The sequence below is a fragment of the Mytilus trossulus genome, chromosome 7, assembly GCF_036588685.1.
Source record: "Mytilus trossulus isolate FHL-02 chromosome 7, PNRI_Mtr1.1.1.hap1, whole genome shotgun sequence".
Lineage (NCBI taxonomy): Eukaryota > Metazoa > Mollusca > Bivalvia > Mytilida > Mytilidae > Mytilus > Mytilus trossulus.
In genome coordinates, this window is record NC_086379.1 from 5967112 (window position 1) to 5995012 (window position 27901).

The window sequence follows — 27901 nt, forward strand, 5'->3', positions numbered from 1 at the left end:
TATCACACCACATCTTACATATATCTAGTACCAAAGTTCTGTGTTTACTCCTTTTTTTGAGAGAAGTTCTCAATTGCTGTTGAAAAATTTGGTTTGTACCAGAGCAACTTAGATTTTCCATCAGCTGTATTACATTTTTTATATGTTGAAAACTTTGTAAAACCTTAGAAAGAGGGGATACAACTGTATTTGTTGATTCAAACATAGTGATTGCTTTCTTTAGACTTTACTTCCACAAATAATGTCAATCAATATACTAAAGAAGCTAACAAGATGTCAAATCCCCAGTTTATTCATTTATTGTCTATCTTTCCATGCTTTAAGTGGTCCATGGTCAGGCTTATACTGGGCTCCTACACCATCAGGAATTAATCTTCCATCTAGCCTCATCTCTTCATATGCTGACCTTTCCCATTTTGTAAATCCATGTTTCTTCGATATATAGATCTGGAAAAAAGTGTAAAGTAAGAAATACAGTGAACAATAAATATATTAACATTTTCCTCAATTACAAGCATTTACAGTTAGGATTCTACTTCGTCAAAATTATCTCCCCATTACGCCAGTTCATTTTCACAATCGTAGAAAAAGGAGTAATTGTATGGATGACACGCTGCCTATTTTTCTCTTGAAAACCGATCAAATTATCCACATTGCACCATTATGATCCTTATATGTCAGGTGTATTTTAGGCCACACCAATTTGATAAATAGTTCTTTGGACATTTGCTGTAAAAAATAAGGGGCGAGCGAGCGATTTTTTTTTGTTTTAAAAAAAATCTTGAAAATGAGTTTTTGACAGGCGAGTGGTCTGCAAGGAGCGAGCAATATCTTTTTTTTTTTTTATAAATTGTTACATGCTAGTTTTATCAAACAGAATAAGAAGGAAAAACACTGATGTTTTGATGCATAAGGCCTGTTATCCCATTTGAATACTTTATTCTGACTCTAAGTTAACAACTGTAGACTCTTTCAACTTGCAGAAGCAAATATTTGAAAAAAATCTCTTAAATCTGACTTAGAAATGGCAATACCAATGACTTTCACAAATGTAAAGAGCATGCAAAACACATGACAATTATTAAATTGATACTTTCAGTTTGTAACTTTTTGATGAATAGCCTTTTTTGACAATGTTTAAGGTTAAATTCCACCAAGGGCTGTTCCAAAAATAAATGTAAAGGCACTTTTTATTTGACCCCACCATGCATACATTTTAAATTGGATATTTCATTTAAATATTCAAGCAATCTTTCTTAAATACCACCCATCAAATTTTAATAAAGGTGCCTTCCTCCCCCCATACAATTAATTCTGGAAAGGCCCTTAACAAAACATGTGATTTTCTCATGGTTGAAGATTTTTTGGTTGCCTATAATTGCTTAAATCTACTTCTTTTGAATTTTGGTGAATAGTTGTCTTATTGGCAATTAACCACATCTCCTTATTGTTATATTAAGAGCTGTGCTTGGAAACTAAGAGACAAACAGAAGGATACGTGTTCTCATCAAAACTAGCTCCTACTGTGAATTGCAAGATGCACTCTGGGAATGTATAAATTTTTAATATCGGATAGATTTTATTTTGATAGTAGCTAGGATTTTGACATATTTCATAGTAAATTGCAGTCTGTTATATGGATGTGGTCTATATACCACAAACTTCAAAGCTTTTTGAAGTTTATTCTGCACAATTGTCCCTGATTCTAAAGTTTCTAAAGGCCACCCACACTCTATAGTACTAGCCAGGTCAATGAGGTCACACAACAGTTTCTCTGGGCCTATCAATATCTCCTTGCCCTGTTCACATGATTTTGTTTTCGTTTTTTTAGGAAGTTCTATTGTTTTTTAAAATTAACACATTTTTTAAGGGGGACCTGTGTGTAATTCATTTAAATTATTGTTTGATTCGGAGGGTGTTCCATCTATTTCAAAATTCTTAAATTTACAGTTTAACTATCCCAACACATACAAATACGTCAACAGCTGTCTGTCTCACCTCTCATAGTCCGAAATTACTCTGACGTCAAACGGCTGTTTTGCCAGACAAACCCAAGCCCCAGCTTTTCTGGCAAAACAGCCGTTGGACGTCAGAGTAATCTCGGACTATGAGAGGTGAGACAGACAGCTGTTGACGTATTTGTATGTGTTTGATATCGAAATATTGACAGACTTTACACTTTTGGCTTCAAAAAAGATATGTAAATGATGAAGAACAACAGATAGCCGTTTGTTCAATGATTGCCTGTCCTCGGCATTGAGCCAAAACCACAGCAACTGATGGCTTGACATTTTGATTTTTATATTTCCTTTGACTTTTTTTGATTGATCACACATGGGTTTGAACCCAGCTTTGATTACAGGGGAAAAAAAGCGTCCAGTGAGAGAAAAAAAATTTCAAGGCAAGAATAATTTCGGAGTGGCAAGCTGACCAAAAAATATACGGAAGGGGTAGTTTTTTTGTTTGTTGAAAACTTGATTTCGAAAAAACAGGAGCAGGAAAATCCAAAGAACTATAAATCAAATTGGTGTGGCCTAAAAAGAACTATCTAATGAGCATCAGTTAAGGATCTTTTCGGCTTTGATTCAACTTAAAACTATTGTCTGATCGGTTGTCAGGTGGAATTTTCGAAAATTCATAAACATTTAAAAAAAAATTAATTAAATATTTTGTGGAAGGGCAGACTAGATTTTTTTAGTGGTTGAAGACTATAAACCCTAGTTTTCACAGTGATCGGGAAGGACGTGCGCCCTGCGCCTATTCACCAGAAATGGCGCATAGAGTGACAAATGTAAGCGCCCACAGTATTTTTTCACATCTTTTCGAAACATTTAGATATCGTCAAATAGATTTCCGATCGTGTTCCGTGCTGCCATGTGTGTGTACACAACTGTATGATGTTCCTCCAATCATAGGAGCACCTATATATTTTAGGACGTCTCGGGTATTTTCCTATGGTAATAGACCCATGCGGTTTAACGTCTCAGGTGTTTTCCTATGGTAATAATAGAACCATGCGGTTAAACTAATAACCCAAAAAACGTAACTAACCATCATTCATGATATAATTTTTTTATAAACAACTTTACATTTGTGAAATTTGGCTATTACAGACGAGATTTACCTCTAATAATAATCTTTTAATTTAGTTTAGCTTGCTATTATTTCGATTGAAAACCCCTGAAGCCTTTTTATGAATATAGTTTTTGTCTCCATAAAAGGCGCTTAACTGTCCTTGTCATTTTTTGGTCTTTGGCTCGTTTTGACATTTCGTAAACATGACTTCAGCGAATTATTGTTTTGTTCTATCAATTAATGGTACTCTCTACTGTTATTCTTGTCATCGTGATGAAGTAATTATAATAATACAAGAAGTGCAGAGGACGTCCCTGAAATGTCCTCTAATACGCAACGTCTGGAATGAGTATGGTATTGACGAAGACCCAAATTTAATGTTAAAAAAAACATGAACATGAACAAGCCAAGGCAACAGTAACAGTTTAAACATTGTAAATAAAGCTTTAACATTGTACGTTTTGGAAGAAGTTATTGTACATTCATTGAAATTACAGAATCACAGGAACAATATCCATGATATTATTTAAAATCATTAAGGTAAATACCAACACCTCTTTTCCAAAACATGAAAAAATAATGATACTTTTTATTTTTTTACAGAAGTCAATTCAAATGGCCCACTCATTTTACAACATGGCCCATTATTTTTTAAAATGGCCCATTGAATTTATTTTTGAGGGGCCCTGGGCCCATAGTGAAAAAAACCTTCCAGATCACTGTTATCACACACAGAAAATCATAATTTTTGAAGATATGCATTTTCATCATCCAACTTAAAACTGTCGTCAAGTACTTTCAGTAAAAAAATAGCAATTCGAAAACACACCTCTGTTTTTGTGATTCATTAGATAGGTATTTCACATGACCCATAAATCTCATCTTTTAGTACTGTGATTTTTTTATGTTATAAAGTCAACCTGTAGCTTTTATATATTAAAATGATAGAATCTGAAGCGAGACGGTGTATGAAATATTCTTGCTTTGTACGATTTTGCAAGACAAAATATTCAACTCAAACAGGCCCTTACATAAAAAGGTGCACTTGATTTTCTCTTTTCGATACAATTGTTACCCATTTTTTGGAATTTTTCTCGAGTCACATAATGGAAGGGCAGACACGAAAATTACTGAACTAACAGATTAATATGTTTTCCGTTGTGGTAATTTTATTTTAAAAATCGGAGGTTATGCATTTTCTACATCCAACTTAAAAGATACCCATGTCGTTGACTTGATATCTTATTGTTCTGATTAACTATGTCACGCCTGGTAAACCATCTAATCTCAACCAAAATGTTGAGACGGAAAAAAGTATTCTGGCACTTCCTGTTGAGTCTTTCTGGTTCAAAATATTCAAAATAAACATAGGGTAGGTCGACTTTTCGTCAATTTACTGAAAATCAATGACTTTTTTGTAAAATAGGAGAATGTCATGCCATAGATAAATGATAATTATAGCTAATATGTCTCTGTTTGGTTCAAAATATCTGAAATTGAAGTCACAATCACTTTTCTCCTACGGATTATCATGTTTACTTTCTTTGAATCCGATAAAACTGCTATGGTTTTTATGACCTAGCAAGAAAATATGGCAATTATTTGTGTTTTTTTTTAATGCTTTACGATAACCACGTCTGTTAATTGCAATAATATTTTTTGTCAAGCCTGTTCTAAGCAGGAAAATGAAAAATTCTAAATGGTTGAGATATAAAGGTACTAGTTGAGTCTTTCTGTCACAATGTTGAGTCTTTCTGGTTAATTTGTGTCATAAAGTATATTATTGTTAAAAATGGGCGCTGAGGTTTCAAAGTTCAAATTAACTACGACTAGCAATCCAACACGCGTGCAATATTACTATATAAAGACAAAAACTGCTAAAACAGCTATGCTCAAGTTTAATTTGAATAATTAGATGTAATTTCTATTGAAAAAATAAAGTTATTTCCAAAAATGAACAACGAAACTATATCAGTGAGCGGTACTATTCGAGTTTCCCTCTTTGCGGTAAACCTGATATATGTTTTCTGTATGTGGTAAGTTAAAATCTAAATACTGATACAATTTCTAGAATTGCCGATAGAAAAATGTATGCTTTATTTAAATGATTTCGATTCCGTAATTAAATTTAACGCTAATTTCAATACTCATGATTGGGCTAGTAGTCAGTTTAAATCAATATACGAGGAATGAAGAAGGAAAGAGGACATCATTATTCATTTTAATTTGTAACTAATCATGTCTATTTTTGTTTTGCTCTTACCAGGCAACCATATTCATAAACGAAAATCTCCTGTCCCTCATCCCAACAAATAATAAAATTGAGAATGGAAATGGGGAATGCCTCAAAGAGACAACAACCTGACCAAATAAAAAAACAACAGCAGAAGGTCACCTACAGATCTTCAATGTAGCGAGAAATTCCCGCACCCGGAGTCGTCCTTTAGCTGGTCCTAAACAAAATATGCTAGTTCAGTGATAACGAACGCCATACTAATTTCCAAATTGTACACAAGAAACTGAAATTAAAATAATACAAGACTAACAAAGGCCAGAGGCTCCTGACTTGGGACAGGCGCAAAAATGTGGCGGGGTTTAACATGTTTGTGAGATCTCAACCTTCCCCCTATACCTCTAACCAATGTAGAAAAGTAAACGCATAACAATACGCACATTAAAATTTAGTTCAAGAGAAGTCCGAGTATATATCAGATGTTTTTTTCTTATTTAATACAAGTTTAAATTGATGCTAGTTTGTAACGCCCAGTGACAAATATTTCATGCATTTTCAGGAAAACACGAGAAAAAAAGTCGGATATATAATATTAAAACGAAGAGATGTGATATGATTGCTGATGACGCAACTATTTTAATATGAAGTAGTGGATGGAAGCGATAATAGGAAACCGTAAGGCCTTCAACAATAAAAAAAACAACCCAAACGATACTGTAAAGCCGTTTATAAAAAGCCATGAAAGTGTGAAACAATTCAAACGACAAAACTAATACGGCCTATATAAATTATACAAAACAAAACAATTTGAAAAATACCAAATATAAGATGAGACATGAACCAACGACAAACACTAAACTACATGCTGCTGACTTGGGGCAGGTTCATAAAGAATATGGCAGAAGTTGTTCATATAAAAACGAAAATGTGGTATGATTGCCAATGAGCCAACTCTTCACAAGAGACCAAATGATACAAAAATTAACAGCTATAGGTCACCTGACCATACGGTTTTTAACAATAAGCAAAGCCAATACCACATAGTGAGCTATAAAAGGCCCCGAAATCACAAATGTAAAACAATGCAAAGGATAAAACTAACGGCCTAATCAATGTATAAAATAAAGTGAACGAAAAACAAAGAAGTAACACAGCAACAAACGGCAACCACCGAGTTCCTGTCCCAAGTCAGTAGGCTGTAATGTAAGTCACTGACTTATTAGCTACTGACTTGGGACAGGCACATACATACAGAATGTGGCGGGATTAAACATAGTAGCGGGATCCCAACCATTTCCTGTCCAGGGACAGTGATTTAATAGTACAACAACTAGTTTGTGAGCGCTCGATCCTCCTCGAAGCTGAAACAGTAGTGTAGTAGTACAATATAAGAACAACCTGTGCAAATCAGTTGCAATTTGATTAACTGGAAAGATCGGTACGAGATACTCAAAAACCGGCCAACTAACAGTAAGACCATAGACTCAAAACATCGAACTAAGAGTATTTGCAATTACTGGAAGTTTGTTCAAAGCTATAGTTGCAACTAGTTCTGAAATAAATTTTGTTCTCCCAGACTGAAGTATAGGAAACGTCTGGTTTACGTTGCATACTAACATATGGATCGATATATAATAAAAGCATTTGAAAAGTGGTAGTCAGAAGGCTTTGATCATCGACATTTTGCATTAGGAATAATAGTTAGGACATGAGAAGATTTTCTTCAAGGACCACCAGAAAAAATGATTTTGAGAACTTTCTGAAAGCTTTGCTTTATACAAAAATAATCCAGGTCGGTTACTTTAAAAAATGAATAAATAAACCAAGGATTTGTATAGTTAGACTATAAAAATCCTTGGATAGACTAAGATGTCCTTTTTGTAAATTGATCCGAGTCATATTCCAGACAAATATTAACAAATGCTTGTGCAGGATAAGATTATTCTTAAAAATCAAATAGAGGGGGATGAAGCCTGATTTGTTTAGCAACATTGAATTGAAGAAAATCATAAAGAAAATTGTAACGAACAGAGCACAATTTTACAGTCATGTCTACTGGACGTATGTTAATTTAAAAAAAATTCGTAAACTTAATTTAACTCATCCAACATAACAAGAACCTGCTGTATTCGACGGCATTTTTTATTTTTTTATTTTATTGATCTTCTGCAGAATATCTCCAGAAGTGAGGTCCAGATTCATTTTTTTTAACTCTTCTTCAGAAGACATTCTGGTGATGTACAGAAGAGACCAATAAAACACGCCCCTGCGATTGTGTAGATCGCAGTATTTTCGTGGTACGGTCTTGAGGTCAGGCAGTTTGTATTGAGAGTAGCCAACATGTTCAAAACAATCGTGATATGTCGGTTCGAAATCATGTCTAAGTAGGAGCGCGTTAATGTCGTAGTCCACAAATATTGTGTACTATAAATATATATATATAAATGAAGCATGATTGCCAATGATACAACTATTCACAAGAGACCAAAATGACACAGATTAACAACTATAGGTCACAGTAGGGCGTTCAACAATGAGCAAAGCCCATACTGCATATAAAAGGCCCCGAAATGACAATTGTAACGAAAAAACTTACGGCCTTATTTATATATAAAAATAATGAACGATAAACAAATATGTAACACATAAACAAACGACATCCATGCACTGAATTACAAGCTCTTAACTTGGTACAGGCACACTCATACATAATATTGCGGGGTTAAACATGTTAGCGGGATCCCAACCCTCCCCTAACATTGGACAGTAGAATAACAGTACAACATAGGAACAAACTATAAAAATCAGTTGGAAAATGCTTAAGTCATCAGATTGACAAAAATACAAGTGGACATACATATCAATTTCATTTCAAAAGCACACACGGCTTGTCAATCTAGTACAAAGGAGGGTTTATGTTCATATAACATTAATGTTTACATTTCATGTACTCGTCCTGCATATGCATTTAGTTAGACAATGAGTATTTTAATGACTCATTAAAACATCAATACTACAATCTGCACAGTTTTACTCCTGTTCATGTTGATTATAAACATAGAAAAAACCAGATGCTCCGCAGGGCGTAGCTTTATACGACCGCAGAGGTTGAACCCTGAACAGTTGGGGCAAGTATGGACACAACATTCAAGCTGGATTCTGCTATAAATTTGGATAGTGATTAAATAGTTGACACAGCATAGGTTTCTGACACAGAATGAATGTATTCAAATGAACTTAAAATTTTTGTTTTCTCTTAGAGCAATTCACTATGCTGTTGAATATTAATCCTCTCAAAAAAATGTTTGAAGAAATTTTCTTTTTATTTATGAAATTTCAAATGAGAAAAATTGAACCCAATTTTTTAATCACATCCCCCTTTCCCTTATTCCAAAACTAATTTCAATTAAAATATTCTAATGGAGTTTGCAACAATTACTACTCATTTAAATACATCATAAAATATTAAGATGTAAAAAAACTGCTTGTTATCACTGAATGGTAAAGATTATTTAAATTTATCAGTTGGTAGTAAAAAGTGAATATACATTGTATATTGTATATAACAAAGATTTAAGTTGATTCTGGACAAAGAAAGATAACTCCAATTAAAAAAAATCTTGCAGATATTTCTTGCTTACTTTACTGGACAAAGAAAGATAACTCTTAATTAAAAAAAAAATTGCTATTTCACAATATTGTGAAATTAGATATTTCTTGCCATTGCACAATACTGTGCAATTGAAAAGACTTGCTATTGAACAATACTTAATATAATAATTTTAGATCCTGATTTGGACCAACTTGAAAACTGGGCCCATAATCAAAAATCTAAGTACATGTTTAGATTCAGCATATCAAAGAGGCACAAGAATTTGATTTTTGTTAAAATCAAACTTAGTTTAATTTTGGACCCTTTGCACTTTAATTTAGACCAATTTTAAAACTGGACCAAAAATTAAGCATCTACACACACAGTTAGATTTGGCATATCAAAGAACCCCAATTATTCAATTTTTGATGAAATCAAACAATGTTTAATTTTGGACCCTGATTTGGACCAACTTGAAAACTGGGCCAATAATCAACCAGATGCTCCGCAGGGCGTAGCTTTATACGACCGCAGAGGTTGAACCCTGAACAGTTGGGGCAAGTATGGACACAACATTCAAGCTGGATTTTGCTCTAAATTTGGATTGTGATTAAATAGTTGACACAGCATTGGTTTCTGACACAGAATGAATGTATTCAAATGAACTTAAAATTTTTGTTTTCTCTTAGAGCAATTCACTGTGCTGTTGAATATTAATCCTCTCAAAAAAATGTTTAAAGAAATTTTCTTTTTATTTATGAAATTTCAAATGAGAAAAATTGAACCCAATTTTTTAATCACATCCCCCTTTCCCTTATTCCAAAACTAATTTCAATTAAAATATTCTAATGGAGTTTGCAACAATTACTACTCATTTAAATACATCATAAAATATTAAGATGTAAAAAAACTGCTTGTTATCACTGAATGGTAAAGATTATTTAAATTTATCAGTTGGTAGTAAAAAGTGAATATACATTGTATATTGTATATAACAAAGATTTAAGTTGATTCTGGACAAAGAAAGATAACTCCAATTCAAAAAAATTCTTGCAGATATTTCTTGCTTACTTTACTGGACAAAGAAAGATAACTCTTAATTAAAAAAAAAATTTGCTATTTCACAATATTGTGAAATTAGATATTTCTTGCCATTGCACAATACTATGCAATTGAAAAGACTTGCTATTGCACAATACTTAATATAATAATTTTAGATCCTGATTTGGACCAACTTGAAAACTGGGCCCATAATCAAAAATCTAAGTACATGTTTAGATTCAGCATATCAAAGAGGCCCAAGAATTTGATTTTTGTTAAAATCAAACTTAGTTTAATTTTGGACCCTTTGCACTTTAATTTAGACCAAATTTTAAAACTGGACCAAAAATTAAGAATCTACATACACAGTTAGATTTGGCATATCAAAGAACCCCAATTATTCAATTTTTGATGAAATCAAACAATGTTTAATTTTGGACCTCGATTTGGGCCAACTTGAAAACTGGGCCAATAATCAAAAATCTAAGAACATTTTTAGATTCAGCATATCAAAGAACCCCAAGGTTTCAATTTTTGTTAAAATCAAACTAAGTTTAATTTTGGACCCTTTGGACCTTAATGTAGACCAATTTGAAAACAGGACCAAAAATTAAGAATCTACATACACAGTTAGATTCGGCATATTAAAGAACCCCAATTATTCAATTTTGATGAAATCAAACAAAGTTTAATTTTGGACCCTTTGGGCCCCTTTTTCCTTAACTGTTGGGACCAAAACTCCCAAAATCAATACCAACCTTCCTTTTATAATCATAAACCTTGTGTTTAAATTTCATAGATTTCTATTTACTTATACTAACGCTATGGTGCGAAAAACCAAGAAAAATGCTTATTTGGGTCCCTTTTTGGCCCCTAATTCCTAAACTGTTGGGACCGAAACTCCCAAAATCAATACCAAGCTTCCTTTTGTGGTCATAAACAATGTGTTTAAATTTCATTGATTTCTATTTACTTTAACTAAAGTTATTGTGCGAAAACCAAGAATAATGCTTATTTGGGCTCTTTTTTGGCCCCTAATTCCTAAACTGTTGAAACCAAAACTCCCAAAATCAATCCCAACCTTTCTTTTGTGGTCATAAACCTTGTGTCAAAATTTCATAGATTTCTATTAACTTAAACTAAAGTTATAGTGCGAAAACCAAGAAAATGCTTATTTGGGCCCTTTTTGGCCCCTAATTCCTAAAATATTGGGACCAAAACTCCCAAAATCAATACCAGCCTTCCTTTTATGGTCATAAACCTTGTGTGAAAATTTCATAGATTTCTTTTCACTTTTACTAAAGTTAGAGTGCGAAAACTAAAAGTATTCGGACGACGACGACGCAGGACGACGACGACGCCAACGTGATAGCAATATACGACGAAAATTTTTTCAAAATTTGCGGTCGTATAAAAATCTAAGTACATTTTTAGATTCAGCATATCAAAGAACCCCAAGGTTTCAATTTTTGTTAAAATCAAACTAAAGTTTAATTTTGGACCCTTTGGACCTTAATGCAGACCAATTTGAAAACGGGACCAAAAATTAAGAATCTACATACACAGTTAGATTTGGCATATTATAGAACCCCAATTATTCAATTTTGATGAAATCAAACAAAGTTTAATTTTGGACCCTTTGGGCCCCTTTTTCCTTAACTGTTGGGACCCAAACTCCCAAAATCAATACCAACCTTCCTTTTATAGTCATAAACCTTGTGTTTAAATTTCATAGATTTCTATTTACTTATACCAACGCTATGGTGCGAAAACCAAGAAAAATGCTTATTTGGGTCCCTTTTTGGCCCCTAATTCCTAAACTGTTGGGACCGAAACTCCCAAAATGAATACCAACCTTCCTTTTGTGGTCATAAACATTGTGTTTAAATTTCATTGATTTCTATTAACTTTAACTAAAGTTATTGTGCGAAAACCAAGAATAATGCTTATTTGGGCCCTTTTTTGGCCCCTAATTCCTAAACTGTTGAAACCAAAACTCCCAAAATCAATCCCAACCTTTCTTTTGTGGTCATAAACCTTGTGTCAAAATTTCATAGATTTCTATTAAGTTTAACTAAAGTTATAGTGCGAAAACCAAGAAAATGTTTATTTGGGCCCTTTTTGGCCCCTAATTCCTAAAATATTGGGACCAAAACTCCCAAAATCAATACCAGCCTTCCTTTTATGGTCATAAACCTTGTTTTAAAATTTCATAGATTTCTATTCACTTTTACTAAAGTTAGAGTGCGAAAACTAAAAGTATTCGGACGACGACGACGACGCCAACGTGATAGCAATATACGACGAAAATTTTTTCAAAATTTGCGGTCGTATAAAAACGTAATAGAAAAATAACTGACCCACTGACATTTTACTTTGTGAAATTGCTACCAGTTGATATATAATTTGACTAATCTATGAATAAAGAGACCCATTCCTGCGGTACGTCTATGTATTCTTTATAAAGAAGGAATCCTTTACCACGGTATGAGGCAGAATAAAGGTGTTGTGTTGAAGATTCAAAGTTAAGCACTGATTATGTAAATATAGCACAGGGGATGCAAATTGTCCAGATTTAAAACTCAGTTCTGTAGATAAAGTTTAGTACTGATGTAAACCCCAGCACTGCAAAGGTAAAGTATAGCGATGTAGATTTTGAAAAGCTAGCTATTGAGATGTCAAGTAAAGCTATGTAGGAATAAATTCTAGCGCTGGAGATATCAATTACAACATTATTGACTTTCTAGCTTCTGTGCAAAACTGCTTCTCAAACTCTAGACTATTAATCTTCAGAGCTAGACTATTAATCTCCAGCGCTAGACTATTAATCTTCAGCGCTAGACTATTAATCTCCAGTGCTAGAACTTTAATACAGAAAAAACACAGCTATTCACTATTCACTAACAGTATTCACTTTATTACAACCAAAAAGTCTCTTTAGAAGCTGCTGTCATAACTATACAGACATGATAAAAAATGACAGTTGAAAAAGACAAGATTAAAATGAAAGTTGAAATGTCAAACAGTATACGGCAAGTTTATGAATTTTGGCGGTTGTACATTTGTATGTATAATTGATACTAAGCTAGTTGAAAATTTCAATCACCAGAAGATCTCAACATTGTTCCAGAATATCTCAACCGATACCAGAAAATCTCAACATGATCTACTTTATTACATATTTAGCTTTATGAAATTATATTAGTAAAGAAAAAGAGCAAACTGTAATTTTATGTTTATAAGGTGTTAGAAAATTACTAATTTACTGACATATACGGTAGTTTTGTCAATGATTCACTGTCATTTTGTCAATAGCTGAGTGCACTGGCCACATTTACCTGCAGGAGAAAAGTAATTCCGATGTCATTTTAAATCATATTGGTCCGTGTTATACACGAAACAAATCCTAATTCAATTATCTATGGCATGACATTCTCCTATTTTACAAAAAACTCATCGATTTCCAGTATTTTGAAGAAAAGTCGACCTACCCTATGTTTATTTTGAATATTTTGAACCAGAAAGACTCAACAGGAAGTGCCAGAATACTTTTTTCCGTCTCAACATTTTGGTTGAGATTAGATGGTTTACCAGGCGTGTATGTACTAGATAAATTGAAAACTTATGCAAATGGTGTTAAAAAAAAATTTGTCACTATTGTAAACATTACAGTAAGCATTTATCGCCTTCTCTAACAAAGAGCTTCAATTCTTTTGTTCTATTCCAACCGGGTTTCGGACTGTTTTGATATACTAATTATATGAAAATTATTCCAAGAAGCTGCTTTTTAACACTATTGAAAATCAAAACTCATTGTTCTAGAAATTATAAGATTTAGTACACTAATCATCCAATGCAAGCTCCCAAGTACTAGGATCTTTTGACTTATCGAGTTTGCATTGCATGTTGCTATATAACCATTGTGCCTGGTTAGGGTAGGGTTGAGTGCTCGACTCTATTTTAATGTGCCAACCAAAGTCAGGAGCCTGTAATTCAATGGTTGTCATTGGATAACATCTTGTCATATTTGTTTTTCATAAATAAGCCCATTAGTCTTCTCATTTGATTTTTTTTAAATTGTGACATGTCTCGACCTTTTATAAAAAAAGGCTACTTAATTGCCATTTTATGCAATTTAAGTTTGATCTTTTTTATGATAATTTTTTGTATCATGCTTCTCGCTTGAGATAGAATAATAGTGCTAGAAACTAAAGGTGCATATGCTGTTGTCAAATTGTGACATTTCTCAACTATTTATTAAAGGCTAACTTGATTGCCAATTTATGCAATTTAACTGATCTTTTTTAAGATAATTTTTCATATCATGCTCCTCGCTTGAGATAGAATTATATTGCTAGAAACGAAAGTGTTGTTGTCAATGTAAACATCAAAGATGCCATCTTGAAAATAGCAATAATCAGATAATCAACCTCAAGACTCTCAGCCACATCTCATTCGGGACTGTTGCTGTTCGATGAGATAGTAGCTGAGAAACACCCTCTCATTTGAAACCAGATGCTCTGCAGGGCGCAGCTTTATACAACTGCAAAGGTTGAACCCTGAATGGTTGGGGCAAGTATGGACACAACATTTAAGCTGGATTCAGCTCTAAATTTGGATTGTGATTAAATAGTTGACACAGCATAGGTTTCTGACACAGAATGAATGTGGTCTAATGAACTTAAATTTTTTGTTTTGCATTTGAGCAATTCACTATGCTGTTGAATATCAATCCTCTCAAAAAAATGTTTGAAGAAATTTCCTTTTATTTATGAAATCTGAAATGAGAAAAATTGACCCCCCCCCCAATTTTTTTTTCACATCCCCCTTTTCCTTATTCCAAAACTGATCTCAATTCAAATTTCTAATGGAGTTTGCAACAATAACTACTCATTTAAATACATCATAAAATATTAAAATGTAAAAAAAAGTGCTTGTTATACAAAATGGTAAAGATTGTTTTAATTTATCAGTTGGTAGTAAAAGTGAATATACATTGTATATTGTATAAAACAATGATTTAAGTTGATTCAACTACTATTCTGGACAAAGAAAGATAACTCCAATTGAAAATTTCTTGCTATTGCACAATATTGTGCAATTAGATATTTCTTTGTTAAAATCAAACTTAGTTTAATTTTGGACCCTTTGGACTTTAATGTAGACCAATTAGAAAACGGGAACAAATATTAAGAATCTACATACACAGTTATATTTGGCATATCAAAGAACCCCAATTATTCAATTTTTGATGAAATCAACCAGTTTAATTTTGAACCCCGATTTGGACCAACTTGAAAACTGGGCCAATAATCAACCAGGTGCTCCACAGGGCGCAGCTTTATACGACCCCAGTGGTTGAACCCTGAACAGTTGGGGCAAATTTGGTCACAATATTCAAGCTTGATTCTGTCTGAATTTGGATTGATCAAATTTTTGACATAATATAGGTTTTTGTTACAAAATTAATGTGGTCAAAGATCTAACAAATTTATTACACAATACTGTGCAAATGAAGATTTCTTCTTGAAACTTTTTTAATTTTAAATTTGAAAAATTTAGAAAAAAAAGGAAGCCCTTCAAAAAATGGTAACAAAAAAATCCCCCACCCCAACTTTTTGAAACCCCCTTTGGACAATAACCCTTAAACTCAATCCCATGCTTTCCATTGCAGTATTGAACCTTGTAGTACAATTTCAGAGAGATCCATACACTTAAACACAAGTTATTGTCATGATTGTTTGAAAACTAGAAACATGCTTCTTTTTGGCCCCTAATTCCTACATATTTTGGGCAATTAACCCAAAACTTAATCCCAGCCTCCCCTTTGTTATATTGTACATTGTGGTAAAATTTCAGAGAGATCCATACAATTACACATAAGTTATAGTCTTGAAACTAGAAAAATGCTTTTTTTTACCCCTGTTTGGCCCTTAATTCCTAAACTTTGGCCCCATAACCCCTAAAATGAATCCAAACCTTCTACTTGTGATTTTAAAACATTGCGGTATGATTTCAGAGCAATTGAAATACTTTTACACATTATTATCCTGAAACTAGAAAAATGCTTGTTTTGGGCCCCTAATTCCTAATCGGTTGAGACCATCATCCCCAAAATCAATCCCAACCTTCCTTTTGTGGTATTGAACCTTCTGAAAAAATTTCATGAAGATCTATTCATTTAAACTAAAGTTATTATCCGGAAACCAATGTGTCTTCGGACGAAGACGACGACATCATACCATCCCAAATTTATTTTGGGGTCGTATAAAAATCTAAGTACATTTTTAGATTCAGCATATCAAAGAACCCCAAGGATTCAATTTTTGTTAAAATCAAACTAAGTTTAATTTTGGACCCTTTGGACCTTAATGTAGACCAATTTGAAAACGGGACCAAAAATTAAGAATCTACATACACAGATTCGGCATATCAAAGAACCCCAATAATTCAATTTTTTATAAAATCAAACAAAGTTTAATTTTGGACCCTTTGAGCCCCTTATTCCTCAACTGTCCTAAAAAATCTATCCCAACCTTCCTTTTATGGTCATAAACCTTGTGTTTAAATTTCATAGATATCTATTTACTTATATTAAAGTTATGGTGCGAAAACCAAGAAAAATGCTTATTTGGGCCCCTAATTCCTAAACTGCTCGGACCTCAACTCCCAAAATCAATCCCAACCTTTCTTTTGTGGTCATAAACCTTGTGTTTAAATTTCATTGATTTCTATTTACTTGTACTAGAGTTGTTGTGCGAAAACCAAGAATAATGCTTATTTGGGCCCTTAATTCCTAAACCGTTAGAACCAATACTCCCAAAAATCAATCCCAACCTTCCTTTTGTGGTCATAAACCTTGTGTCAAAATTTCATAGATTTCTATTTACTTAAACTAAAGTTATAGTGCGAAAACCAAGAAAATGCTCATTTGGGACCTTTTTGGCCCCTAATTCCTAAAATATTGGGACCAAAACTCCCAACCTTCCTTTTGTGGTCATAAACATCGTGTTAAAATTTCATAGATTTCTATTCACTAATACTACATGTAATTACTAAAGTTAGAGTGTGAAAACTAAAAGTATTCGGACGACGCCAACGTGATACCAATATACGACCAAAAAATTTTCAATTTTTGTGGTCGTATAAAAATATTAATTATCTATAAATACCATAGTGGTTTGCTCATTATTGAATGTTGAACAGTGACCTATAATTGCTTACATCTTTCATTTGAACTTTAATGGATAGTTCTCAAATTGTCAAAGCTGCTTTTTTCAAGTCTATCAACTTTTGTCAATTTCATATACACTGGTCACTATTTGTTATGTTAACTTTTTTTTTTTTAATTACCTTTTGACGACCTGGGTACTTGAACTTAGCACGACGCAGTGCCTCAATGACTGGAGCCTTATGATTGTCACGGGCTCTCACAGACATAAGAGGCTGGCCAATTTTTACTCTAGCTACTGTTCCCTGTGGTTTACCATAAGCACCACGCATTCCAGTTTGGAGCCTGCAAATATAATATAAATCATAAACATCTTTTTCAGACTTGTAGTTGTAAAGTGTATCAAAAAATATTTTCACATGGGCTACTTAAAAATGCAAAATGTATAGCCCCGTTCATTTTTTGGCAGTGGTAAAGGTCATGGGGTAGTACGAATTTTATCACTATTTATCATTTGCTATGAGTCAATGACTTGAGAGCAGAGTATACAATGTATCTTAACCAACTGATGTAACTTAAAAGCTTTGATCAAATTCTTTTATATACATGTACTATGACTGTTTTTAATGACCAGTTTGTTTATAATTTCTATATAACACAGGAACAGCTATTATATATGCACATGTACATTTCTAGAATTTGAGTTGATAAACATAACTTTCTTCACAACTCTGGGTGGTCAAATTTTTTGTACTTGAATTATATCAAAATTTAAAGACTTTTTTCTATGCAATGTAATTATTATAAAATGATTACCTATCAGCCCCAGCACACGACAACATCTTGTTGATTCTGAGTACATGGAAGGGATGCACTCGCATTCTCAAGTGGAAAGAATCTTTACCACAGTGTTTGACCAAGTACTTGTTGGCACAGATACGGGCAGCTTCTAGTGCTTCTGAGGACAGTTGTTCTAATTCATCAGAAACCAAGTGCACACATAATGGGAATTCATCTACAGCAGCTCTCTTTCTTCCCAAATCAAAGATACGGATTTTAGGGTCTGAAAGAAAACGATGTTGTTAAAATGCATACTTTTTTTGTACTTTGTACAACTTTCTGCTTTAAAGAAAACATGGTAATAAACATTCAAAACAAACTAGAGGCTCTAAAGAGCCTGTGTCGCTCACCTTGGTCTATGTGAATATTAAACAAAGGACGCAGATGGATTCATGACAAAATTGTGTTTTGGTGATGGTGATGTGTTTGTACATCTATCTTTACTGAACATTCTTGCTGCTTACAATTATCTCTATCTATAATGAACTTGGTCCAGTAGTTTCAGTGGAAAATGTTAGTAAAAATTTACAAAAAAAATTGACTAAAAAGGACAATCACTCCTTAAGGGGTCTACTGACCTCTTTGGCCATGTTGACTTATTTGTGGATCTTACTTTGCTGAACATTATTGCTGTTTACAGTTTATCTCCATCTATAATAATATTCAAGATAATAACCAAAAACAGTAAAATTTCCTTAACATTACCAATTTAGGGGCAGCAACCCAACAATGAGTTGTCTGATTCATCTGAAAATTTCAGGGCAAATAGATCTTGACCTGATAAACAATTCAACCCCATAATAAACATTCAAAACTAACTAGAGGCTCTAAAGAGCCTGTGTAGCTCAACTTGGTCTATGTGAATATTAAAACAAAGGACGCAGATGGATTCGTGACAAAATTGTGTTTTGGTGATGGTGATGTGTTTGTACATCTTTCTTTACTGAACATTCTTGCTGCTTACAATTATCTCTATCTATAATGAACTTGGCCCACTAGTTTCAGTGGAAAATGTTAGTAAAATTTTACAAATTTCAAATTTTATGAAAATTGTTAAAAATTGACTAAACAGGACAATAACTCCTTAGGGGGTCAATTGACCATTTTGGTCATGTTGACTTATTTTTAGGTCTTACTTTGCTGTACATTATTGCTGTTTACAGTTTATCTCTATCTATAATAATATTCAAGATAATAACAAACTAGAGGCTCTTAATAGCCTGTGTCGCTCTCCTTGGTCTATGTGCATATTAAACAAAGGACACAGATGGATTCATGACAAAATTGTGTTTTGGTGATAGGATGTGTTTGTAGATCTTACTTTACAGAACATTCTTGTTTCCTACAATTATCTCAATTTATAATGAACTTGGCCCATTAGTTACAGAGGAAAATATTTTGTTAAAATTTACAAAGTTATTAAAAATTGACTATAAAGGACAATAACTCCTTAAGGGGTCAACTGACCTTTTTGGTCATGTTGACTTATTTGAGGATCTTACTTTGCTGAACATTATTGCTGTTTACAGTTTATCTCTATCTATAATAATATTCAAGATAATAACCGAAAACAGCAAAATTTCCAATTCAGGGGCAGCAACCCAACAACCAGTTGTCGGATTCATCTGAAAATTTGTTTTCAGGGCAGATAGATCTTGACTAGCAAAACAATTTAACCCCCATGTCTGAATTGCTCTTAATGCTTTGGTTTCAGAGTTATAAGCCAAAATCTACATTTTACCCCTATGTTCTATTTTTTGCCATGGCGGCCATCTTGATTGGTTGGCAGGGTCACCACACACATTTTTTGAACTAGATACCTCAATGATGATTATGGCCAAGTATGGTTAAATTTGGACCAGTAGTTTTAGAGGAGAAGATTTTTGTAAAAGATTAGAAAAAGTTACGAAAAATTGGTAAACTAGAGGCTCTAAAGAGCAGGGTTGGCAAAAACCCTGGTTTTATGAGTATTGTCCAGCCCAGTGGGAAAAACTGGGAAAACCCGGGTTTTAGTGGGTAATATAAAATACTGGTCTAAATTTCATGGAGGATTCAGTGATCAAACACAAATGTAATACATTTAAGATATTTATAACTTGTTTTATTTGTCTAGATTGGTCAAACTGTAAATATAAGGCAAAAAAAATCATTCTTTTTCAAAAAAGTATAACTCCTATTAAGAATTAACAATTACATTTAAATAATGTATATGTACTGTCACTAATTAATAAGTAAGTATTCAGATTAGAACACAGATTTGTTTATGGAACAATAATTAGCCCTTTCAATTCTATAAATGTTTATGGCATGACCCCTTAGGGTGTTTATTTAGCAATATGAATGTATTTCCTCCTATTCCCACATGAAATTTTACCTTTTCTTACCAGATGTATAAAAAGTGGGAACAGAGGGAATGAACCCAATTAAAATAACAATTCACTTAAAAAAATGCATTTTTATCAGTTTAGATTATTGAAACATGCTTGGTAATTAACAAGGTATCCTTAAATATGCAAATCTTGTATTCTGCTTTCATACATGTATATAAAATAAATGAAGAACAGAATGAAATTGAATTTTTCATTCTACTAGAAATGACTTATGGTTATCTGTATAAAAAGTATATATTTAGCTGTGATACAAAAAATTACACCAAGTTAACTATTTTGTGTTAAAATAAGCTTAAAAAATCATATTGCCCAGTATTACCCATTTCTGGTAGTATTGCCCAGCCCGGGAAAACCCGGACCAGGGAATTCCTGGGCGGGTAATACTTTGCCAACCCTGCTAAAGAGCCTGTGTCGCTCACCTTGGTGTATGTGCAAATCAAAGGAATAAAAATTTACAAAATTTATGAAAATCGTTCAAAATTGACTATAAAGGACAACAACTCTGTTAGGCCTTAATTAAATCAAAGCGCTGTAAGCACTGTAGGCAGTTAACCAAAAACCAAAGCAAACATAATTTAAGAAGACTGTGGCAATGTTGCTTCAATTTTTTTTTTTAAAGATTAAAAAAAACAAACATTAAACATTCATATATAATTGTACATTTATATTCATTTAATGAATGAATCATTAAGGCAAATAATTCATATTTTATCAAGGTTTTCAATAGCAACACATATATCAAGTATATTTTTTTTTTAGGTCAGGAGTCTTGAGTCAGCAGTGGTACAAATTCGCAATGATTGCAGTTCTTCTAGGTGATCGTAATTGTTCGTATTAGTTGACTGTTAGTAGTTCAAGTTGACTTTAGTACGAGCTTGTAAAATTATGAATGGACTTGCTTCCCTGGAAAGAAAACTGAGTTTGTGTTCTACAGTACAAAAGTTATGAGACACAAATCAGACAAATGTTTATACTACAGGGATCAATGGTGAGGTCTGACTGACCTGTCCATAGTAAATGTAAATGACTCCCACCTTCACCCCAAGTCCATGATGTCTAAGTTTGGAATAAAATGACAGGTGTTAGGTCTAGCAAAGTGATATGCATATGCGACGCCTATGAGATTGATCTTGTATGTCATTCAATCCTTTTGAAATGACAAACAGGAATGAATATGGTTTAGGAGTTGGTATCTCAATGTTTTACAAGTTCTCAAAACACACACACAAGAGGGTGTGTGACCCTAGGGACTACCCCTATTTTTCATTTGATTTTTTTTATATTGTCCCATACATGAATATATATGATTTAGGGGTGGGGATCTCCAATGTTATCAAGTTTTCAAACAGGAGGGGGTTGGGGCCCCAGTGACTTCCCCTATATTTCATTTGATTAGTTCTTTTGTCCCATACATGAAAATCTATGGTTTAATTTAAAGGTGGGGATCTCGACTGTTTCCAAGTTCTCAAACAACAGGAGGGGTGGGGTGACTGCAGGGACTCCCCCCCATATTTTATTTGATTTGTTATTTAGTCCCATACATGAGTATATATGGTTAAGGGGTGAGGATCTCTACTGTTTCCAAGTTCTCAAACAGGAGGGTACAGTGACCCTAGGGACTCCCCCTATAATTCATTTGATTTGTTATATTGTCCAATACATGAATATATATATGGTTTATGGGTGGGGATCTCAACCGTTTTCAAATTCTCAAACAGGAACTCCACCTATATTTCATATGATTTGTTATAATGTCCCATACATGAATATATATATATGGTTTAGGGGTGGGGATCTCGACCGTTTCCAAGTTCTCAAACAGGAGGGGTGGGATGACACACAGGGACTCCCCCTATATTTCATTTGATTTATTATATTGTCCCATACATGAATATATATGGTTTAGGGGTGGGGATCTTGACTGTTTCAAAGTTCCCAAACAGGAGGGGTGGGGTGACCCCAGAGACTCCACCTATATTTCATTTGATAAGTTATATAGTCCCATACATGAATGTATATGGTTGAGAGGTGGGGATCTCATCCGTTTCAAAGTTATCAAACAGGAGGGGGTAGAGTGCCTCAAAGGACTCCACATGCATATCATATGATTTGCTTACATTCAAGTATCATATAATTTAGTTGCACTATATGTGTAAAATAAGAAATTTTCAGCTATTTTAACTGACCCATCAAAATTGAGAAAAAAAATACCCATAGAAATTGCAGTAATATGTTTACACTTTAAAAGCATCTAACTTGCTTTACCAACATTTATCACTAATAAAGAAAATTTAAACTGTCACCAGGACCATATATATTGTTAGATATACTGTTCCCAGCTGTCACAAAGACTCACATTGTATTGGATTCACTTTAAAATTTGTCAAAAAGTTTCAGTACAAAATATTTTCTGTTTTTTCATTCTTTTACATAAATCTTTTGGTTTTCAATTCTAGTGTTTATATTTATTTACCATGCAAAGATGTATTTTGTCATCTGTCTGATTTTTTTAAAAGTTGATCGCCAAAACCCGGAATTACCCATATCCCCTCCGGGAATCGGATCCGATATTGTAATTTTCTTCTCATGTCAGCCATTTTGTTTTCAATGTTGTTTTTGTCAGATACGATTTTACTCGAATTTACACATTCTTTGTCAGCGATTTTCTGTATAAAGCCAGCGGTTGAACAAAATGAACATCGCTGTCATGAATAATAATGCTAAAACAAGTTTTGAGTTCGTTTATTAGGAGACTTTGGTAAAAAGGTTTGCAAAGTTATTTTTTTTATTTCCTCTCAAGTTGGGCATGTCGAGTGTAGCTAGTAACCAAGGATTTGTATAGTAACCAAGTCGAAAGTCCGACTGCAAAAGTGGAAGGTCAAAGACCTCGGACAACCGCTAATTTGAACCCCTGCCTCCAAATTGAAAAGTTACAAAAATTTCGTCTTATAATTTAAAAATGCCGCCAACAGCATGAACAGTGGAACTTATTTTAAGACTCCTGACGTAGTTGACTACGTATTGACGACAAACAATATTCCTACGACTTTTGCCATTTGGGAAATCAAAACTACTTGTCTTTAGAGATTTTCGGCAATTAAACATTTCATACATTTGTTCTTTGACAGCTTAGCCAAAATCTCAGGGGATAATAAACTACATAAAGATTCCTAATGTGCCCTACTTCCTATGTGCAACTTCAAAACTTTTGGATAATTCGACGATCATTTAAGGTTTTTCTGGTCATTTTTTTTGTAATCAAGAATTAAAAGAAAGAAAAAACTGTCCAATTAGTTATAAATAACATAACATCCAGCTAGATAATAACAATGACACATATTTCAGCATTTATTGGGTAGAACACAAATCTAGGGTGCTCGTAAAAGGCAGGTTAACTGCCTAACCAGATGCTCCGCAGGGCGTAGCTTTATACGACCGCAGAGGTTGAACCCTGAACAGTTGGGGCAAGTATGGACACAACATTCAAGCTGGATTCCGCTCTAAATTTGGATTGTGATTAAATAGTTGACACAGCATAGGTTTCTGACACAGAATGAATGTATTCAAATGAACTTAAAATTTTTGTTTTCTCTTAGAGCAATTCACTATGCTGTTGAATATTAATCCTCTCAAAAAAATGTTTGAAGAAATTTTCTTTTTATTTATGAAATTTCAAATGAGAAAAATTGAACCCAATTTTTTATTCACATCCCCCTTTCCCTTATTCCAAAACTAATTTCAATTAAAATATTCTAATGGAGTTTGCAACAATTACTACTCATTTAAATACATCATAAAACATTAAGATGTAAAAAAACTGCTTGTTATCACTGAATGGTAAAGATTATTTAAATTTATCAGTTGGTAGTAAAAAGTGAATATACATTGTATATTGTATATAACAAAGATTTAAGTTGATTCTGGACAAAGAAAGATAACTCCAATTAAAAAACATTCTTGCAGATATTTCTTGCTTACTATACTGGACAAAGAAAGATAACTCTTAATTAAAAAAAAATTTGCTATTTCACAATATTGTGAAATTAGATATTTCTTGCCATTGCACAATACTGTGCAATTGAAAAGACTTGCTATTGCACAATACTTAATATAATAATTTTAGATCCTGATTTGGACCAACTTGAAAACTGGGACCATAATCAAAAATCTAAGTACATGTTTAGATTCAGCATATCAAAGAGGCCCAAGAATTTAATTTTTGTTAAAATTAAACTTAGTTTAATTTTGGACCCTTTGGACCTTAGTGTAGGCCAATTTGAAAACGGGACCAAAAATGAAGAATCTACATACACAGTTAGATTTGGCATATCAAAGAACCCCAATTATTCAATTTTTGATGAAATCAAACAATGTTTAATTTTGGACCTCGATTTGGGCCAACTTGAAAACTGGGCCAATAATCAAAAATCTAAGTACATTTTTAGATTCAGCATATCAAAGAACCCCAAGGTTTCAATTTTTGTTAAAATCAAACTAAGTTTAATTTTGGACCCTTTGGACCTTAATGTAGACCAATTTGAAAACTGGACCAAAAATTAAGAATCTACATACACAGTTAGATTCTGCATATTAAAGAACCCCAATTTTTCAATTTTGATGAAATCAAACAAAGTTTAATTTTGGACCCTTTGGGCCCCTTTTTCCTTAACTGTTGGGACCAAAACTCCCAAAATCAATACCAACCTTCCTTTTATAGTCATAAACCTTGTGTATAAATTTCATAGATTTCTATTTACTTATACTAACGCTATGGTGCGAAAACCAAGAAAAATGCTTATTTGGGTCCCTTTTTGGCCCCCTAATTCCTATACTGTTGGGACCGAAACTCCCAAAATCAATACCAACCTTCCTTTTGTGGTCATAAACATTGTGTTTAAATTTCATTGATTTCTATTTACTTTAACTAAAGTTATTGTGCGAAAACCAAGAATAATGCTTATTTGGGCCCTTTTTTGGCCCCTAATTCCTAAACTGTTGAAACCAAAACTCCCAAAATCAATCCCAACCTTTCTTTTGTGGTCATAAACCTTGTGTCAAAATTTCATAGATTTCTATTAACTTAAACTAAAGTTATAGTGCGAAAACCAAGAAAATGCTTATTTGGGCCCTTTTTGGCCCCTAATTCCTAAAATGTTGGGACCAAAACTCCCAAAATCAAAACCAGCCTTCCTTTTATGGTCATAAACCTTGTGTTAAAATTTCATAGATTTCTATTCACTTTTACTAAAGTTAGAGTGCGAAAACTAAAAGTATTCGGACGACGACGACGACAACGTGATAGCAATATACGACGAAATTTTTTTCAAAATTTGCGGTCGTATAAAAATTGTTTATTTCCCCAATCCCGACCCTGCCAAGCCAGGTGTGGGTAGGTAGGTAGGGAAATAATTTTATTTTTCTAAAAAGCTTGAACATTATCGGACGATCCTGCAAGCCTGAAAATCCAAAATGAATAAAATAATATTTGACTTAGTTTTGACAATAAAATTTTATGAGTAGCACCAATTTTGCAGGGTCGGTCGGGATTGGGGAAACAAACAATATTTTATTTTAGGCCTTAGGGTTTAATTGACCATTTTGATCATGCTGAATTATTTGTAGGTCTTACATGGCAGTACATTTTTGCTGTTTACAGTTTATATCTATCTATAATAATATTCAAGATAATAACCAAAAGCTGCATAATTTTCTGAAAATTACCAATTCCAGGGAGCAACCCAACAACGGCTTGCCTGATTGGTCTGAAAATTTCAGGACAGATAGACTTTGACCCAACAACCAAATTTTTAACATCAGATTTGCTTTAAATGCTTTGGTTTCTGAGATTTAAGCTAAAAACTGCATTTTACCCTATGTACTATTTTTAGCCATGTCAGCCTTCATGGTTTGCAGGCAAGGTCATCGGACACATTTTCTAAACTAGATACCCTAATGATGATTGTGGACAAGTTTGGTTAAATTAGTCTCAGTAGTTTCAGAGGAGAAGATTTTTGTACAAGATAATTTTATCCCTCTTAAGAAGGATTATCCCTCTATATAGGTATAATCACCATACAGGGGGGTTTGTTCCCAACCTTTTATAAGCCAAAATCTTCATTTTACCCCTATGTTCTATTTTTAGCCATGGTGGCCATCTTGGTTGGTTGGCCGGGTCACACCACACATTTTTTGAACTAGATACCCCAATGATGATTGTGGCCAAGTTTGGTTTAATTTGGCCCAGTAGTTTCAGAGGAGAAGATTTTTGTAAAAGTTAACAGACGATGACGGATGCAAAGTGATGAGAAAAGCCCACTTGGCCCTTCGGGCCAGGTGAGCTAAAAATGACAGTACTATAGGATATGCCTTAATGACCATATCCTTATTGTCAATTTTTTATCAACATACATTGTAATCTGATTTTTTAGGGATACTACAAAATGTCAATATGTAAAATAATTACCTGGTACACCTCTACAAAATCGAGATTTTGGGTAAGGCTTGTTCTTACAGTATCTGTAGCTGAAAAATAGAAATTCAAATATTACTATGGTACATGTACAACTGTAGATAAAATAGGGTTGTTCAGTCTTGCACTATATTTTTTGTAAATTAACAGAATATATAAACAATTACATGTTTTATTTTGAATTTGATCTCGTTTACGTTATACACGTCACTTCGACACTTGTGCATATATGTGTTGATATGTTTTTATAAATATTGATGCCATAACTATGGTTCCTCAAGTTTTACATTTATCCTATGAGTATGAAGAGTACAAGGACTATATAGAAATGAACTGTTACTGTTAGACAAGAAACATTTTTTTTAATGTGACACCTTCGCAAGTTGTCGCAGAAAAACAAAATAGCTTTTCAAGATGTTGATATTATTTGGACTAGTGTGTTAATATGTTCTACAATGTACTAAATGTAGTCAGGGAAGGTGGTCTTGACTAGGCAAGTATACCAAATGTTGTTTACTGATTGCATCTGAACTGGTCATGTCATTTCTTAATAAGAAACGACACAACGTCAACGTGTTCAAATGGAAAGAACGCATGTTGCAGGGAAAACAGCGTTTCGTTTGTGCTGAAATATAGATAAAAGATGACAAAATGTAAATAGTGGTGTGTCATCGGGTACTGCATGTAGAACAAAATTAGAACATGTTCAATGAAGGACCACTTATTATAATACCCATACCAGGTTATAATGAAATATTTATTGCACGATTAATGTTAACTTAGTTTCACTACAGAAGCATACGTCGCTCACAATTCACCTTTAATGTACTATTGTAATAAAGACAACACTTACCACCGAGCTGGTCGGCGACCCATTTTTAACTGAAAATATAACAAGAAATTGGTCATTAATTCATAATGAATTATTTTTAACGGTAATTATGCACATTTAATTGTTTTAAGACAATGTTTTACTAGAGAAAATATAGATCTGTGTTGCGATGTTGATAGATTTCTTATTGAACGTTTTTGTACATGTCGACATTACTTACATTTTTACAAAGAGGTCAAAACGGAAGTTCCGGTTTGG

The 27901-nt window shown here is 33.3% G+C and overlaps 1 protein-coding gene across 1 annotated transcript; it reads right to left on the minus strand.

Annotated features, from left to right (window-relative positions):
* Positions 1–276: 276 nt before the first annotated feature.
* On the minus strand, positions 277–27882 carry LOC134724530 (large ribosomal subunit protein uL16-like). Its single transcript, XM_063587616.1, has 6 exons — positions 27864–27882; positions 27665–27693; positions 26806–26864; positions 17929–18175; positions 17295–17457; positions 277–447 (listed from the first exon to the last, which is right to left on the minus strand). Exons 2-6 carry the CDS (start codon positions 27685–27687, stop codon positions 298–300), a joined length of 642 nt encoding a protein of 213 aa, XP_063443686.1. The 5' UTR covers positions 27688–27693; positions 27864–27882; the 3' UTR covers positions 277–297.
* Between the last annotated feature and the right edge of the window lie 19 nt (positions 27883–27901).

Excerpts from the sequence above, each read along its gene's own strand:
- LOC134724530 (XM_063587616.1), bottom strand. The coding sequence starts at position 27,687 with ATGGGTCGCCGACCAGCTCGGTG. Across the intron at positions 26,865-27,664 it reads GGTCGCCGACCAGCTCGGTG|CTACAGATACTGTAAGAACA; the intron begins GTAAGTGTTGTC and ends TCTATTTTTCAG. Across the intron at positions 17,458-17,928 it reads TCGTGTGCTGGGGCTGATAG|GCTCCAAACTGGAATGCGTG; the intron begins GTAATCATTTTA and ends TTATATTTGCAG.